Raw genomic sequence first — 16,161 nt, 5'->3', positions numbered from 1 at the left:
CCTCCTGAACCTTGTAGGAAGAGTCCTCTTCTTTCTCTTGTCATGATTGGAAAGTGGTGGGATACAAGGGAAGAGTTGGGGACAGTTCTTTTGCCTTTTGGTTGGCAAGGGAAGGGCCTTGTAGCACCCTGCCAACAAGATGAATCTAATCAGGAGGCCACCAATTATTGCCTCTTTTCCTAGATGCTTAGAACTAGGCATGTGCTTAACTGCCCTGCAGAGTTGAAGCAAAACTTATCCTCGGGTCTCAACTCTGAAAGAGGTTGCAGATGAGTTTTATTTGTCTTATTCCAGATGCAGAAGCAAAACTGCATTATTGCCTGGTATAAATATTTTGTAGATGGAAGACGTTACAGAAAAGTTAAGCAGCTACAGCCCCATGTGGAGTCAATAATTTCTTTGATTCTTACATCATCTGGGCATAGCAGTATTTGCTACCTTTTTAATTGACTGAGACTAATAAGCTCACCAGAAAATTGTCTGAGATGACTGTATTAGATCCCCTGCCCCATAGCCTTTTATTTCAGGACAAGTGTTTCTATAATTTCTGAGAATAAATTCAGGCATTCTACTTTTACAGACTGGCATCATTCATGTGTTTATACACTAGCAAGAGACTCTGACATTATAAATGTAACTATTTTCAGGGTCTTTTATATCATAAGGAACTAAAGGATTTGGTGGTAGTGGTTAAATGAGTGGTTGAGTGTCACAACCTGCTCACCTTGAGACTCCTTTTTACCTTTTTCTTTAAAGGATCCCAACCATGAACACAGTTGGTATACAGCTGCCCACTCTGTGGATTAATCTTCCTTTCTGTTCCCATCTCTGGACATCTCCTTTTACTCTCCCACTGGTTCTGTAATTCTCTGGCCCTTTTTGGTCCCACAGCAACCAGCTTGGCACTTTGTGCACCTTTTTATTCACCTTTTACTTTACTGCTGCCACCATATAACTCCGTACCTTACCTCTGGTACTTAAAGAATCTGATCAAGTGTGAAACAAAATAACATTTTCTTAACAAGAAGTACATTTATGCATTTTATCAAGTTTGTGGTTTCATTTGTTTCAGTAGTTGGTTGTTACAATAAACATGTCATGTATCCTTGCCTACTCTACCCTCTAAAGTCCTATTCTAACTCCTCTTGCTCCTTCTTATTCCCAAAACAATAAACCACAAACCCTATACTAATCTGTCCTCTTCAGCAGACTAACCCCGACTCTCTACCAACTACTAACTGATTTTTAACTGTCATTCCCCTTCACACACTCAAATCCAACAGCCAGTCATCATTCACTCCAACATTCCATTCATTCACTCCCCCTCCCAACAGAGTTAACTACTTACCAGCCTTATCATACAAAGTCTAAACCGCATTTACATAACAAATATATAGCGTACAACAGTGAAACATCAAATTGAGCTTCTGCGATGTCATGGAATTTCACAAACCTTCTAAGGGAACAAAGCTCTATACAGCAGAGGTTCCGCCGTACACTTCGTTTTGGCTTAAGAGTAGAACATCCACAAACACACACACACCATTTTATATGTAAATATGGCAGATGTGTGGACAGTTGACCTATCATATCATGTGTTGTTCTGTGTCATGGCTTCTATCTACAAAACAATAAAAACAAAATAGAATGTGTGAATAGTCTTTGACACCTCTTATTGAAGTAAAAAAAATAGGCATGAAATGTTTACATTTTTTTCCACTGCCAGGCTCCAGCGGGCAGTCTAGGTTAATGTTTCTTTTATTCACACAGGACCTTGTTGTGTTTCATGACACATCATTGAATCTTGTCAGCCTGCCTGTTACTTAATGACAATTCCCTGCCTATACTTGGATTACAAGCAGGACCAAGATGCACACCTGGATGAAGGGAACTGAGGGAGAGATTGGTCCCTTGGGGGAGCTTTTGTGATGGAATATGGCTGGAGACCAGTAATCCATCAGTCATGTGAAAGCACATTAGTAGTACTTGGAAAAGTACCAGTGAGACTGTCCACTCAGTGATAAAAATGTCACTTAGAATAATTTGCTCTTCATGCCACAGCTGGATAGCTCCACAGCTGGCTATTATAAAATGCTGCTATATAATTGCATTGTATAGGTTGAAACAGTTCTGCTACTTGATGGGAACTCTCATCTTTTGTTTTTCCCAGGCAGTTTGCAGCAACTCTGACCAATTCCATTTTTACATATGTGTATTTATTTATGAAAAGATCCTTCAACTACATTTCAACTGAAGTGCTTAAGATCTATAGAACTGCATATGGATGTTTCAAAAAGGCTTCTCTTCGATCTCTAACATTTTAAAGCATAATCTCACAATAGCATAAACATATATCAGTTCAGCAAAAGGTCTGGCTAATGTCGTTGGCCCCATGGACATGTTCCTTGAGTAGATATGGGGACAGAGTTGGCAGTGGGGGAATTTATACGTCTATCGAGAGGCCTGCTGTTGCTAGATCCTTAATGACAATTGAAGATGCTTTTGGCAAGCTGTCTTATACCTTAAATATTGGCGTAGTTCAGCAAAAAGGGGGGGAGTTTGAATGTGAAGCTGACAGAATGGAATTCATTAGCAAATTTGACACTGGAATTCCATCTCAACAAATCTTGCCAGTGATTAGCTCACTACAGAAAGTAAGATTTAATTGGGAAATTCTTCCCACATCAAATAGCTACTTTAATTGGGGGCGGGGGATTTGCCTCAGGACTGCATCAAGGGGAGGAAAAGGGGCGAAATCCCCCCTCCACGCTTGCTGCAAATCTTAACAATGATCAGCCCTCCCACCAGCTGATGCTATTTGCATTTTTTAAAGCTGCGTGTTAAATGCAAAAACACACACTGATGTATTTGGCCCTAATTCTCCTTTATTGGTTTGTGTATGCTACATCATTAGGCTTGCTAGGCCTAGACTGCTAGTGGGCCATTGGGTTTCATCCATGTTGATTGGTTCTTGCTTTCATCTCCTTGGATTCTGTATTTATTTGAGCTCTAAATAGTGCTGTGACAGATCCTCTGCTGTCATTTGTACTGCTTGACCATTTGGCCTCACTTTGTAATTAGTGTGTGTGCATAATGTACCTACCCATTTAAGTTACCAAGTAAGCTCTATAGCACTAAGGGCAGTATCCAATGCTGCTTCTCTGCTTATGCTATTGTCATACAACTAGCATAAGCTACCTCAAGGAGTATGTCAATATAATGAGCTGATGCAGCGGGTTTCCCCAGAAAACCCATCATGCCAGCTTACACTGTTGGCATATTGCTAGAGGGCACTTGTGGCAGTAGTATGTAAATAATGTAAGCAGAGCAACAATGTTGAATACTGCCCTCAATGTTCAGAGTACTTGATCACATTCACACATCCTGCTGAACCAGTGCTATTTGCATGAGCCTCAGTGAGCCTAGGGCCAGGAGGAGAAGCTTTTGCTTTTACATCCCTCAGTTGGTTGAGTTGTCTGGGGCAGCAAAACTGTGGTGAACGCTAATCATGCTGGTTTGTTCAAACTCACCATAAATAGTTCCAGTCAAAATGTTGAACCTCAGATAAGGGAAAGTGAAACTCAAAACTTCCTAACTCCTTCTCTCCCATCCAGGAGGAGCAGATGGGGACTGTGTGAGGGAAGGCCAAAACAGACATTATGGATCTAGCAGCTTTGACTAATTTTTATTTTTACTCTACAGTAGGCGCAGGGAGGCCTAAAACTGATCTTAGAAGCCTCCCTACAGTAATTTCTGGTTTTGCCCATAGGCATGCAGCTTGTGCACATCGTACTAACCCATGGCTTAGAGCAAGGGTAGGCAATCTTTTGCGGTCATGAGCATATTTGGCAGTTTGGGAAACCGTCCTGGCCACCACCACCACAAAATGGCTGCCATGGGAGGCATGGCAAAAGACAGTTAACCTGCCCCAAAGGGCAAAGGTAGGATCTGAGCTCCAGCAAAATATCTCTTTCAGCACCCATAGAAACATATTTCACAGCAATCCCAGCAATCCGTAGTAAGAAAATGTGTTGATTTTTTTAAAGGAGTGGGAGGGATAGGGCACCTTGTTGAGTGCCAAGAAAGGGGCCTGGGGTACATTGTTGCCCAGAGGTACCGTGTTCCCTACCCCTGGCTTAGAACAATGTGTGAACATAACTATTAGCATGTTAGAATAGCTAGAAGTCCCCGTAAGGTATTTACACATTGCAAGAGGATGGGGGGAGACTTTGTCTAAGGCTGCCTGATGAGTACATGACAGAGTAAGATTCAAATCTGGGACCTGCTGATTCATAGCTCAATTTTAAAAGTTGCCTCTTGGGATGAGGCAAAGGGGAGATTAAACCAATTTCCAGCCAAAGCAAGTCTCTGAGTCCAGTCTCTTCTTCCACATTCTGGTCAAATGCTCTGTGGATGAGCGGAAGGCTCCAGCCCAGCCTAAAATAACCCATGTTGAGTGGAGGTGCATTTGATTTAACCTAGAGTTTTTAATTCGTGTGTGTGTGTGTGTGTGTGTGTGTGTGTATGTGTATGTGTGTGTATATGTGTGAGTATGTGTATAAGCTTATAAACCCTCACACAGTTTACCTTTTGTCTGGAGACAAAAAGGAAATACGAAGGTCAACTACAAGAAAGTGGTAGGAAGGGATGTAGAATTTCACAGCACAAAGTTGTACATTTTAATTACACCCTCTCAAGGGCCCCCTTTGCAAAACTGATAGACAGGACAGCCTGCTGTGTTGCCAAGAAGCATGGAAACAATTTTAATTTTGTTTAAAAAAAAACTTTCTGAGACCAGCTTTATCCCGATCAGTGGAACTTATTTTCTCCTTTGTGTGTGTACCAATAATTACTCAGACAACTGCTAGACAGCTGGAGGTGCTATTCCTGGCAGTAACACAGTTGTATATATACTTTTAAAAAGTTAACTTGACAATCACATAGTGTGTTGAACATTTTGAACCTTTTACCAAAAAAAAAAGTGTGTTGGTCATTATATTCTCCCAATTTTACTTGGTTAAATGTTGCTTCACAACAGAGTGGGCAAGTATATTTTTAATTTTAGTGTGTTAACCTCTGGAAGGTTACAAAGAATTTTTAAAAATCAATATTTTGGTTTATATTGAAGTGGTGTCCATCAGTTGTCCTTACTTTCAGATTATGCTCCATTGAAGCTGGTCACTTCCTTGTAAATATATTTAGGATTGTAGTGATAATTTATTAATTCAATTGTAACTTACAATGTAGGCTAAGATTATTATTGATGCAATGGAAAAGCAGATATTTTAATAGTGTCTGGTTTTAATAACTTTTTTTTAATACACCGATATGATTTGCTAATAGAATGTGTGCAGACGGTATGTGTGAAAACATGCCAAAATGTGTTAAGTATCATCCTTTGTTAAACGTAGTTGCTGGCTTTCTCTGGTGACAGTGCTGTTGACTGAGACAGATTGGAGTCTTATGGGAGGAGGAGAAACAGTGCAGAGTCAGCTGGTCTCCCTGTAATCTTATTGTGGTAGACTTGATCCTTTCTAGAAGCAACTGCCCATGCCTGATCCTGCACCAATTTTGAAGTAGGTTTTGGTCATTGTCTGATATGGAATAACTGCAGCCAGGAAATCAGAAGACGTTTACTTCTTGGGAGGAGAGCAATGACAAATCTTGATAAAATAGTTAAGAGCAGAGACACCACACTGACAACAAAGGTCCGCATAGTTAAAGCAATGGTATTCCCCGTAGTAACCTATGGCTGCGAGAGCTGGACCATAAGGAAGGCTGAGCGAAGGAAGATAGATGCTTTTGAACTGTGGTGTTGGAGGAAAATTCTGAGAGTGCCTTGGACTGCAAGAAGATCAAACCAGTCCATACTCCAGGAAATAAAGCCAGACTGCTCACTTGAGGGAATGGTATTAAAGGCAAAACTGAAGTACTTTGGCCACATAATGAGAAGACAGGATACCCTGGAGAAGAGGCTGATGCTAGGGAAAGTGGAAGGCAAAAGGAATTGGGGCCGACCAAGGGCAAGATGGATGGATGATATTCTGGAGGTGACAGACTTGACCTTGGGGGAGCTGGGGGTGGCGACAGCCGACAGAAAGCTCTGGCGTGGGCTGGTCCATGAAGTCACGAAGAGTCGGAAGCGACTGAACGAATAAACAACAACAACAAACCTGTCCCATAGATGTTGCACAAGTGATATCTGTAGTTTATTGAAGTACATTGATAATGTACCTACTGCAGCCTTTCCCAATTTACAGAGACTGAAGTCTAACTACACATGGATGTTGTATTTGTTTCAGGTGTGTATTTGAAGGGGGTTCCAAAGGTTGGGGGTAGCCCCTGAGAAGATCCTCTGGCCTGTCCCTGCTAAACCTGATGTCTAATTTTCATCATGCTTTCTAGAAACAAAATTATTCCACAATTCATAATTAGAAACAAAATTGTTCCATAATTCTTAATTAGATAGGGACGGAGCTCTTTGCTTCTAGTGTTTCAGCGTTCAGGAATCTTGGACAGAAATTACATGCTTCAAAGTTATCCTTTGCTCTAATTTCTATGTTGCCAATGATCTGCCATAAGTGAAACTGAACTGGGGAATATATAATCCTTTAGGTTGAACAATGTTAAACTAATGAATCCTGATTTCCAGTTTGTTGATTCATTTTGTGTGCATTGGCAGAACATTAGTTTGTTTGCTTTGTAGCGCTGGCCGACTATGAAGTCATTGTATACGTTATGATTTTCAAGACTCTTAAGATTGTTGTCAAGTTGCTACATGGCTACATAGCTATTTTCATATCTGTTGATTAGAAAAATGGTATATCTCTGTGCCTATTTTTATTTTAAATAATTTCTTCAACAACAAAAAATGCAAACGAATATTACTGAATGCACGAGCCCTTTAACTGTTGTCAGTGGGAGTTCCAGAATATTTGAATTATTTTTATCCAATGTATACTGGAAGTAACAACATGTTTTTGAAAACTCATAGCTTAACTTGGAATCATTAACCTAAGGAAATACACAAATTTCCATAATTTGCTGAAGTTATGTGGATTTGAGCTTTTCTTGGGGTCCAACTACATGTTACCTTAAATCCACAGCATGTGGCTCCCTATGAGTTTTTTGCTCACTCAGAAGCAAGGGTGGGGACTCAGTCCAGATGGGGGCTGCATGGAGTAGACAAGGGAGGTTGCAACCTTCCCCAGCCATGAACCCCTTGCCAATCGTATGGCACATAGAAATGATTTTTTTTTAAAAAAAATCCCATTGGCTCCTATTGTAATTTGAGTGTTCCTGTTGCAGAATTTTGATTTATTTCTTTTAAAGTACTTAACACACACTTCCATATGAAAGGTTTACACCTTTCTTAAAGCCCTCAAACCAGGTTACAAACATTGCTAAAATATAAAATGCTACAACCAACTGCTGGGAAACATGGGCAGGAGAGTGTTGTTGCACTCAGGGCCTGCTTGTGGGTTTCCCATGGGCAGCTGGTTGCCCACTGTGTGAACAGAACACTGTAGTAGATGGACCCTTGGTCTGGTCCATCTACTGTTAAATAATAACAGTTAATACAAAAGTAAACAATGTAAAACTAGATAAAATAAATAAGTATAAATAAAACCATGGCAGCCATAGGCTGTTAAAGTCTTGTGCCTTTACTATGATACACATTTTTACCTCTGAGTTGTCTAGACTGTGAACTTGGTCTGGCACAAAAAAGCATTCAGCCATCCAAAACTCATTTAAGCACATTATACCAAGAGCTATTAAGAAGGAAATCCTTTTCTGGCTATGGATGCTTGTGTTAAAAACCTGACAAAGTAAGAAAAGTAGATTGGTGGGGTGAGGATTGAAAATCTAAAGGTTCTTCATCCCCCCATTCCACCATCATCTTCAGCATCAGTCCTACTTGTTTATGCTGATTCAATGGAAATGATGGCAACTTTTAATGGGGAAACAAGATTTTGTCTGAAAGCGTTGCTACCCAGAAATCCAGAAAATAAAGTTCCAGATTGTACTGTTTAAATATCTCTTCTCCATGAATGAGGTATAATCTGTTTTGTGAGCCAGACAGATTGTCAGTGAGCTGCTACACAGAGAGAGAGAGAGAGTGTGTGTTTTTCCAGCCATAAAATATACTGCAGGTGTTTTGAAACAGATATGACAAGATGCTTAACTTTGTCATGCAGTCAACGGATGATTTCGGTGGTGTGCATCTGGATGAGTCTGAAGAGTGAGGGTGTGCGCTAACCAGAATTGCACAGAGTCACTGTAAATGGGACCGTGCTTGTGTCTGCTTGCCAGTTCCTATGCATGTTGTGAACACAGGAGTGGTAGGCCAAACAGTACCTACTAGGGGTACTGTATCAGTGGCTTACCTCTGACTACCTTCTGAAATTCTGTTGGAAGGTAAGGGTGATGGTTGCAAGATTGAACTACAAATTAGGAACTGCTTGATTAAAATCTCTTAACTGCCATAAACTCACTGGGTGATCTTACGCAAACCATACGCTCTCTGCCTTGATCCCTCCATCAGCAGTATGGGGATAGTTGGTTAGTATTATCTTACAGGAATATTAGAACTACAAGATTTGGGGCTGTCTGCAATTGTGTCCATCCACCAGCAAAATGGACACTGCGGCAAAATGTATTCCCCCTGTGCTGCCTCCCATGTGTTCCCCAAATCCGCGCTTGTGGGTGGGGAGCAGATTTAGGGGCACACATGGGATGCAGATGGGAGGAGAGGAAGGGGAAGTCCCATTGTGCAAGAGATGGTGTTGGAAGTTGCTCTATGTATGTAAAATTATTGAACACTCTAAAACAGCTTCCCCCAAACTAGTGCCTTCCAGATGTTTTCATCTAAACTCTCAGCACTCCTGGTCATTGACCATGCTGACTGGGGCTGATGGGAGTTGGAAGTCCAAAACATCTGGATGGCACCAGGTTGCTTCCCCCTGGTATAGAATCTTCTGTAGTCTTGGAAGGTAGGGATTTTCTTACCCACTTTTTATTCCCCAGCCTTTTCTGTGGCATATCGCGGTGGGGAACAGCATTTCTGTCCTTGAATACATTGTAGATTGTTACCCTCCACAGTTTTATTTGCAGAACGTAGGAATGCATAGAGAAAACCTAATAAAATTCAGCCTGCAGACATTATTGCCTATTTGTTCTTTACAAATAGGGATGGGTAACCTGTACCCCCACCCCAGATGATTTGGTCTGCAACCCTCATCAGCCCTAGCCAGCCAGTGGTGAGGGTTCATGGGAGTTGTCGCCCTCCTGATGTGTTGGTCTACAAGTTGCCTGCCCCTGTTTTAAAACTTGCAGAAAACATTCAGAGTTTAGTCTATTCCTTGCTAATACTTCTTTGAAAACTGCCGAGAAACTTTAGTTGTGCAGAATATAGCAGCTAGAGTGTGAAGTGGTATTGGGCAATTGGAACATGTCTCCTTTTTTAAAAAAAATAAAAGCTGGGTTGGCTCCTGGTCTCTTTCTGGACACAATTCAAAGTATTGGTTCTATTTTTAAACAACTCTAAATGCCCTATAACTGGGCTACTAGGTCTGTCTTCTCCTGCATAAACCTGCTCTGAAATTCAGAGCCTCAGACAAAACCCACCTTACACATTCAGTAGCCATTTGGCACACGGGATCTACATCAAGATCCTCCACATGAGAGGGGGGGGGGTCCTGAGTAGAGTAGAACTTGCCCCCCCTTGTGTTGAGGATTGCTACACATGTACCTTGATGTGTGCATTGAGCCCCTTCTCACATACCATGTACAGGGGGCATGGCAACCGGGTGCACTGGAGCTAGGACTAAGACTAACGCACGTAGCTCACTATCTCCATCACTCATTCTTTGAATGCATGAGGGTTTGTCTCAACCCCTTAAAACAGTGTCGTGGAATCTCTTTCATTACAAGGGCAAAATTCCAATCTGGGAAAGGTCTTCAGGAGATAAATTTCATCTATGGGCTGGGCCAAAGGCAAAGTGGGTGGAGCCAAATTGTTCTTGCCAGTTTGACGTCTGAATGGGTCAGCAGCTTCCTCCCCAGGCCCTGTCCCTTTTCCTTAGCAGAGAAAAGCTGTTATCTCTGATCAGCTGCTCATCGGAGATGAGAGCCTTTCTCTGCTGAGCTTTGAGACAGGGAGACTTTTTCAGTGCTCAGCAGGGGAAAGCTTTTATTTCCGATCAGTTGCTTATCGGAAAGAAAAGCTTTTCCCTTCCTATCGAGAGGGATGGGTCCTGGGGAAGAAGCTAGCAGGTCAGATGGGGAACCCCACAGATAGTAGCTGGCACACAGAATGGAAGTTCCCTGTGCCTGCCGTAAAGAAATTATTATTTGATGCCCTCTTCTAACCCATTTCACTTTTGGAGGTGAGACAGATGATAACCCAGGATAGCGCCTTCTCAGATGTAGCACTCTGACTTTGGACTTCTGTCCCCAAGGACGCTTTGTTTGAGCATGCGTTTTGATACCTTTTTGGCACCAGGTGAAGACCTTTTTCATGTGCCCAAGCCTCTTATATGTGTTACTTTTAGATTGTATGTTGACTTAGCTGTCGCTAGCATATTCTGGAAGCTGCTCTGACTTACGCCGTTTTTTTGTACTTTGTAGTCTATTGTTAGTCATTCTAAGAGCTTCCGGGCTGAATAGCAGAGTAAAAAACGTTCCAAATAAAATAAATAAAATTAAAGACTCCACTCTTGGATGATAATCTTCCCCATACACTGTTGGAGATGGTAAGCAAGAACAAAGCTCGGCTGTTTCCGATGTGACTTTAGATGCACACAGCTATTGCTTAAGGAGAGGTCTACACATTTTGCTCTTTCCTGCAAAGACACACATTTGGAAAAATAGCATGAGCCAGTAAAAGGGAGTGGTATGTAACTTGTAAGTGATGTATGCATAGAGACGTAAGACTGGGGCTCTTAAAATGTGTATATACTCTTTAAAAGTTATGTCGGAAACATTCTTGGCTGGTCTGACTTTTTTTTTCTCCAGGGTCTTCCAGTGTGACAACTTTTATAATTCTAGTAGTCGTCTTCTAAATGCCATCCTTTTTCAAAGTTAGCATTCAACTAGCGATGCAGAATGAGAACGACATGTGAATCCAAATGATTCACTTTTTAAACTGGCAGATAAGATTTGGCCGCAATGTGTTTCCGTGAGTGAGCAAAGCTCAACATTTTAACAGTGTGAACCAGAAATTAAAGTCATTCAAGCAGCGAGGACCCTGCGTATATCCGCCTGAATACTAGTCACTCGCATTTAATGCTATATCACGCCGACGCCGCTGCTGCTTCGGATGGTGTTTAATAGGAAAAATAATGAGTGTGTCTGTGCAAGCATTCAGTGGTGTGTAAATTTGGCAAAGATCTGTAAACACATTGCTAACAGCTGTGTTTCACAAGATGAGTTTAGCTTGGGCATGTGTGGCAGGCCGAGGCTTGTCCTCTCGCTTCCCCTGGAAAATGTCAGCAGTTTTCATTGGCAGAAGTTCGGCTAAAGTTACATTGTCCTGTTTTATCATTTCATCACCACAGCTGCAAAACAATTTAGGCCTGTTCCATTTTATGGTAGGAGACCAAGTTTAATTTAGCTTTCGTGCATATATGATATGTCTGTTTTCCAATGCAAAGTCTGCTTTATTCGTTTGTTCTCGCTTTTTTCTCGAGCTTTTACAATAGGAATGCATCTTTACATCCTTCCTTCAATTCCTGTTGTTATATCCCTCGCCCACGCCCCTGCGTAATTTACACAAGAGCTATTGTTTAAATTTATTAAACATATTTATATCCTAATGTTCAGGGCGGCTTACAGATTTTTAAAAAATAATAACATCCAACCGAAACTAAACGATCAACAACTTAAAAGCAGAAACAGGTGGGGCAGATCTAAAAACCAGAGGGGCAGCCACAAAAGAAGCTCAAATGTCTGCCAGATTTTTTTTTAAAGTCTTTGCCCGACAGTGAAAAGCAGCAGGGATCGGGGCAAACAGACCTTCCTAAGGTAAAGAGTTCCAAAATCTAGACCGCAGAAATTGCCCTCTCCATGTCCCAACCAGCTGTGCCTCCACCACAATCCAGGCACGAAGCAGAACCTTTTCAGCAGATGTTGTGGGGGCAGGCAGACTGGTATGGAAGAAGACAGTCTCCGAGATATCCTGGGGCCAATCCAAGCCATTTTGGCCTTAAAGATCACCACCAGGACTTTGAACTGTGTCCAGTGCAGCTGTTGTAAGATGGGTGTAATATGGTCCCTTATATGACAGTATGCTTCAAGCTTCTTGTAACAAGATCCAGAATCCTTGCAAGGCTGAAGTTGTTTTTGAATATCCTATTTGTTTTATAGGTATACTAGCTGATACGCTCGGTGTTGCTCGGGTCCGTGAATAATGTTTATAACATTTATTTGATAGATAATAACTTTCTATGCAACTTATTCATCTATAGGTTGGTTGTTTTTCTTAATTTGGTTGAGTTAGTAAATTGTTTTGTTAGAATAAATGGGAAATTGTGTTAATAAGAACTGTATTTTAAATTAGAGCTTTATGATAAACCACATTTTTTGTTTTACCTGAAAAGCCTACACCTCCCATCAAGTCTTGGCCAGAGCAGCCATCTAAACTTCAAAAACAATCAGGACACACAACACCCTTTCTACCAGCTAAAAAGATGCAAACCTAAAAATATGTTTTCAAAATATACCCAGCATTACCCAGATATCTGAATAACATATAGTAGGGAAGCGGATCTACCATTTTAAAGTAGCAGGCCGGTGCTAGGGCTGTGAGTTAACCTTTAAACAAATTAAATTCATTTCCCCCCTCTCTTACCTTCATGACAACCCTGCAAGGCCTGTGAGGTAACTTTAAAACAAATTAAATTAGTTTCTTTTCTCTCTCTCTCTCTCTCTCCCTCAATGCTTGGCCAGGGCCGTCTTGAAGTTGTTGTCATGATTTTCCTTGTCCCTACAAAAAACAAAAACTACAACTCCCAGCATGCTTTTTGCTCAGTGCTGTAATCTCCTTCCCTTCTGCTCCCAATGGGGCCTAGTAACTGAGGCAGCCAACCCAGATGCTCTCCCTTCAGACCCATGATGGCGAGCCACTTCCAGATGATGACTGCCACAGCCTGATAAATCTTCCCACCCAAGGCTATTGAAACAGAAAAGTGAATGGAGGAATGATTGACAGCTAAGGCTAGAATGGAATGGTGGGCAGAGTTAGTGGCAGTTGGGGAAAGTCAGTTAGTGGGGTCCGAGTTCGGACTGAGAGATAGTGATGCCAGTACTACACCTCCCAGCATTCCTTTGGCAGCCCTCAGGTGCCCGTATCCTCTGAAAGGTGCTTTCCTCCTCTCATGGCTGATGCTGCTCCTTGACAGAGCATCATGGAGTAACATCGCCAAGGAGGAGAGGTAAGCGGCTGTCAGTGGACAAGCACAACTCCGGCCAAGTCCTGCTGGGACTGCCACAGCCCACACTTCTCACCCATGAAGTGCTCCATCAGGAGCCTATACTGAAGGGCCAGGCACTTGCCCCCCTTCATCAAGCCTGTTTCTGGGCATGCACAGAGTGCTTCCCTTTCCTCCCTCCCTCTTAAGGGTGAAGGCTGTGCGTGTGCTTCCCTCTTCACAAGTTGGGCTCTCCATTGGCAGGAGTTGTAGCATAGTGTTGTCCCTTATCCAGGGATTTAAAGGCCCACTTCCCCGGCGCATTAATAGCCAATCAAACACACGAGGCTGGCGAATACACTTAATCCATTTACTTCCGATACTGCACTATGGGGGTGCTCTCCGGTTCCACAAGATGGAGGCACCCAGAACAAACAAATCTCACAGTATATATAGGCCCTGACTGCAAGAGGGTGTTAGTCTCTTTCTAACCCTTCTATTGGTCAGTTCTGGATTAGCAAGTTAAGTTACATTCATTTTTCAAGTTAAGGTGCACAATCTCAATGAGCCATAGGTTACATTCGATGCTCTATTGGTTGAAAGCTTTCCCCTTTGTCTGCTAGGACATGATGCCCACCATTAAGGAATGCAAATCTAGTATATAGCCACTTGTAGCCACCCTTTGGCAGAGAAGCCATCTTTTAACCCTTGGCACATTACATTCATTAGAGAGATGAAACCTCTCCCTGGGGCCATCAACTGCTGCTTTCTTTTTTCATACATTTTTGTTTTTTGCACTGCCGCTGCAAGGGGCAACACAATCAACAGTGTTGACAGCCAACCCCACCTTTTGCATCTTCCAAAATGCAGCTGGGGGTGGGGGGTTGTGTTGTGTCCAGCTCCAGGAAAGAGGTTCAGCTAGTGCTGTGCCAAAATTTGTCCTCCAATTTCCTGAAAATGTTCTTCCCCCATTTAAAGAGGCTTCCATTTTTTTATTATTTTTTTGCCACATTCTCAGGACATTTCATAATTTATTTTAAATTTAATTTGGTAATGTTTTTTGAGCTTACCTAATCACTGCAAGATGGCCAAGGGTGTTCTGTGTGTTTATCTTTCTATTACACACATGTCCATTGCTGTGCAGCCTTCCAGACTGCCTGCACTTCGTGATCTGAAAAAGTCCTGTGGGAGGAATGGCCGCATAATGTCTTCCCTTGGACTTTAATTGAAATGCAGGAAGCCAAGGAGGTTACAGGAAAGATGAGTATACAGTAAAAGACAGGACTCCTGTACACAATCCTTGGCCACCTCATAAGTAAGGTTAGCACAGCCACCCTGAATGCATCCCATGAGAATTTCTCTGAAATGTTCTTCTCCTTTGAATTTCTTTTTGAAAGCAAATTGGTGTTTGTTTTTTTCAAATTAAATGAGAATAGTTGGGAAAATGTGGGAGATTTTGGAGGGTATGGCACGAGTATATATGCCCATCTTTAAATTAATATATGTGGCTGGCCTAACTGAAGAACAATTCATGAGGTATATTGTATTTTACTTAGGAAAACAGCAACAGCTTGAGGAGGAACACCAAGGCATGTACGTTGAAGCTGACCATGACCTTCACCAATCAACAAGCCGATCCGCACAGCCCCCATCTGAGAAGCCTGGTGAGAGGAGAATGGCTGAAATGAAGAAACTCTACGGTGCGGGCGCCAACAAAATCCAAGCTATGGAGACCACCATGCAGCTCGGCTTTGATAGGAACTGTGATAAAAAGCAGCCCAAGTACTGGCCCATTATTCCCCTAAAACTCTGAGCTGTGTCTGCCTGTGTGTCTCCCTTTTAAGAGACTCAGAGTTGCATATCTTGATGCTCAACCAAGCAGAAGGATTTAAGTGAATGGATCAAGAGTCAGCAAAAAGGCCCTTTTTTATTTTCCTTTCCCCTTTCCAACGCTGCTTTTGAATGTGTCTGCCAGTTTCCAGAGTCCATTCCAGCTCAACAGGAAGAGCTGAATTGGTCATTTGTATTGCAGGGGATAGGAAAAATTCTCTTTTAAAATATATTTCAACTAATTTCATTTTGGCTGGCCTCGGTCGTGCAGGAAATGAAGTAGCATTTGTTTTCACTTAGTTGTGCTAGGAAAAAGGTTAAAGACTACCCAATTGTAGCATGTCCTGGTAGAAAATTATTTTTTTAGTTGTTAGTGATATACTAGTTTTGACACAGATTTGTGACTACCTTTTTTCTTTTTTGCCACAGGTACTGATATTCTAGAGGTAGCTGAAGTAGTTGTTGAGCCTACTGTAGCATAGTTATTTGAGTTCTTCCTCAAACAGGCAGAAACCTAGCCTGTAAGGTTTCAATTCAGAAGCAAACATGTAAAAAGTATTTTCCATTCATGTTGGTTGGTTTGTCTTTTCTACACAACTGGGTAATAAACATTTATGAGATTAAGCTGTGTATTTCGACTCAATACAAAATGGCTTCCTGATCAGGAAGCAAAACCATTTAAGGGCCAAACCAGACAAGACATCTGTCACGTGGTTTGGTCCTGCAAATAGAAGCTGATTCCATTCAGTGGTCTGCAGTGGAGGCAAAGTGGAGTGCCACGTTCCTGATCCTGCTCAGCCCACTCCCCATCAGCTATTTTTTAAAGGAAGAACAGCTGTACAGGATGAAATTATGTGACAAACATCACATTTAGTTTAACCTTAAATAATAATATTTCTTTTTTAAAAGGGGAGGGGAGCTC

At 41.9% G+C, this 16,161-nt stretch overlaps 1 protein-coding gene across 1 annotated transcript in view; it reads left to right on the top strand.

Annotated features, from left to right (window-relative positions):
- The window catches only part of GEMIN8 (gem nuclear organelle associated protein 8), a 39,821-nt gene extending 23,958 nt beyond the window's left edge, over window positions 1-15,863 (top strand). The window contains exon 4 of the mRNA XM_063126396.1: window positions 14,966-15,863. Coding sequence (XP_062982466.1) covers window positions 14,966-15,222 — 257 coding nt within the window. The 3' untranslated portion in view covers window positions 15,223-15,863. The remainder of the gene's footprint in view (window positions 1-14,965) is intronic.
- Window positions 15,864-16,161: the final 298 nt, after the last annotated feature.

Source organism: Elgaria multicarinata, chromosome 5, assembly GCF_023053635.1.
Source record: "Elgaria multicarinata webbii isolate HBS135686 ecotype San Diego chromosome 5, rElgMul1.1.pri, whole genome shotgun sequence".
NCBI lineage: Eukaryota > Metazoa > Chordata > Lepidosauria > Squamata > Anguidae > Elgaria > Elgaria multicarinata.
The sequence above is the reverse complement of the archived record's forward strand: the minus strand, read 5'-3'. Positions and strand labels throughout refer to the sequence as shown.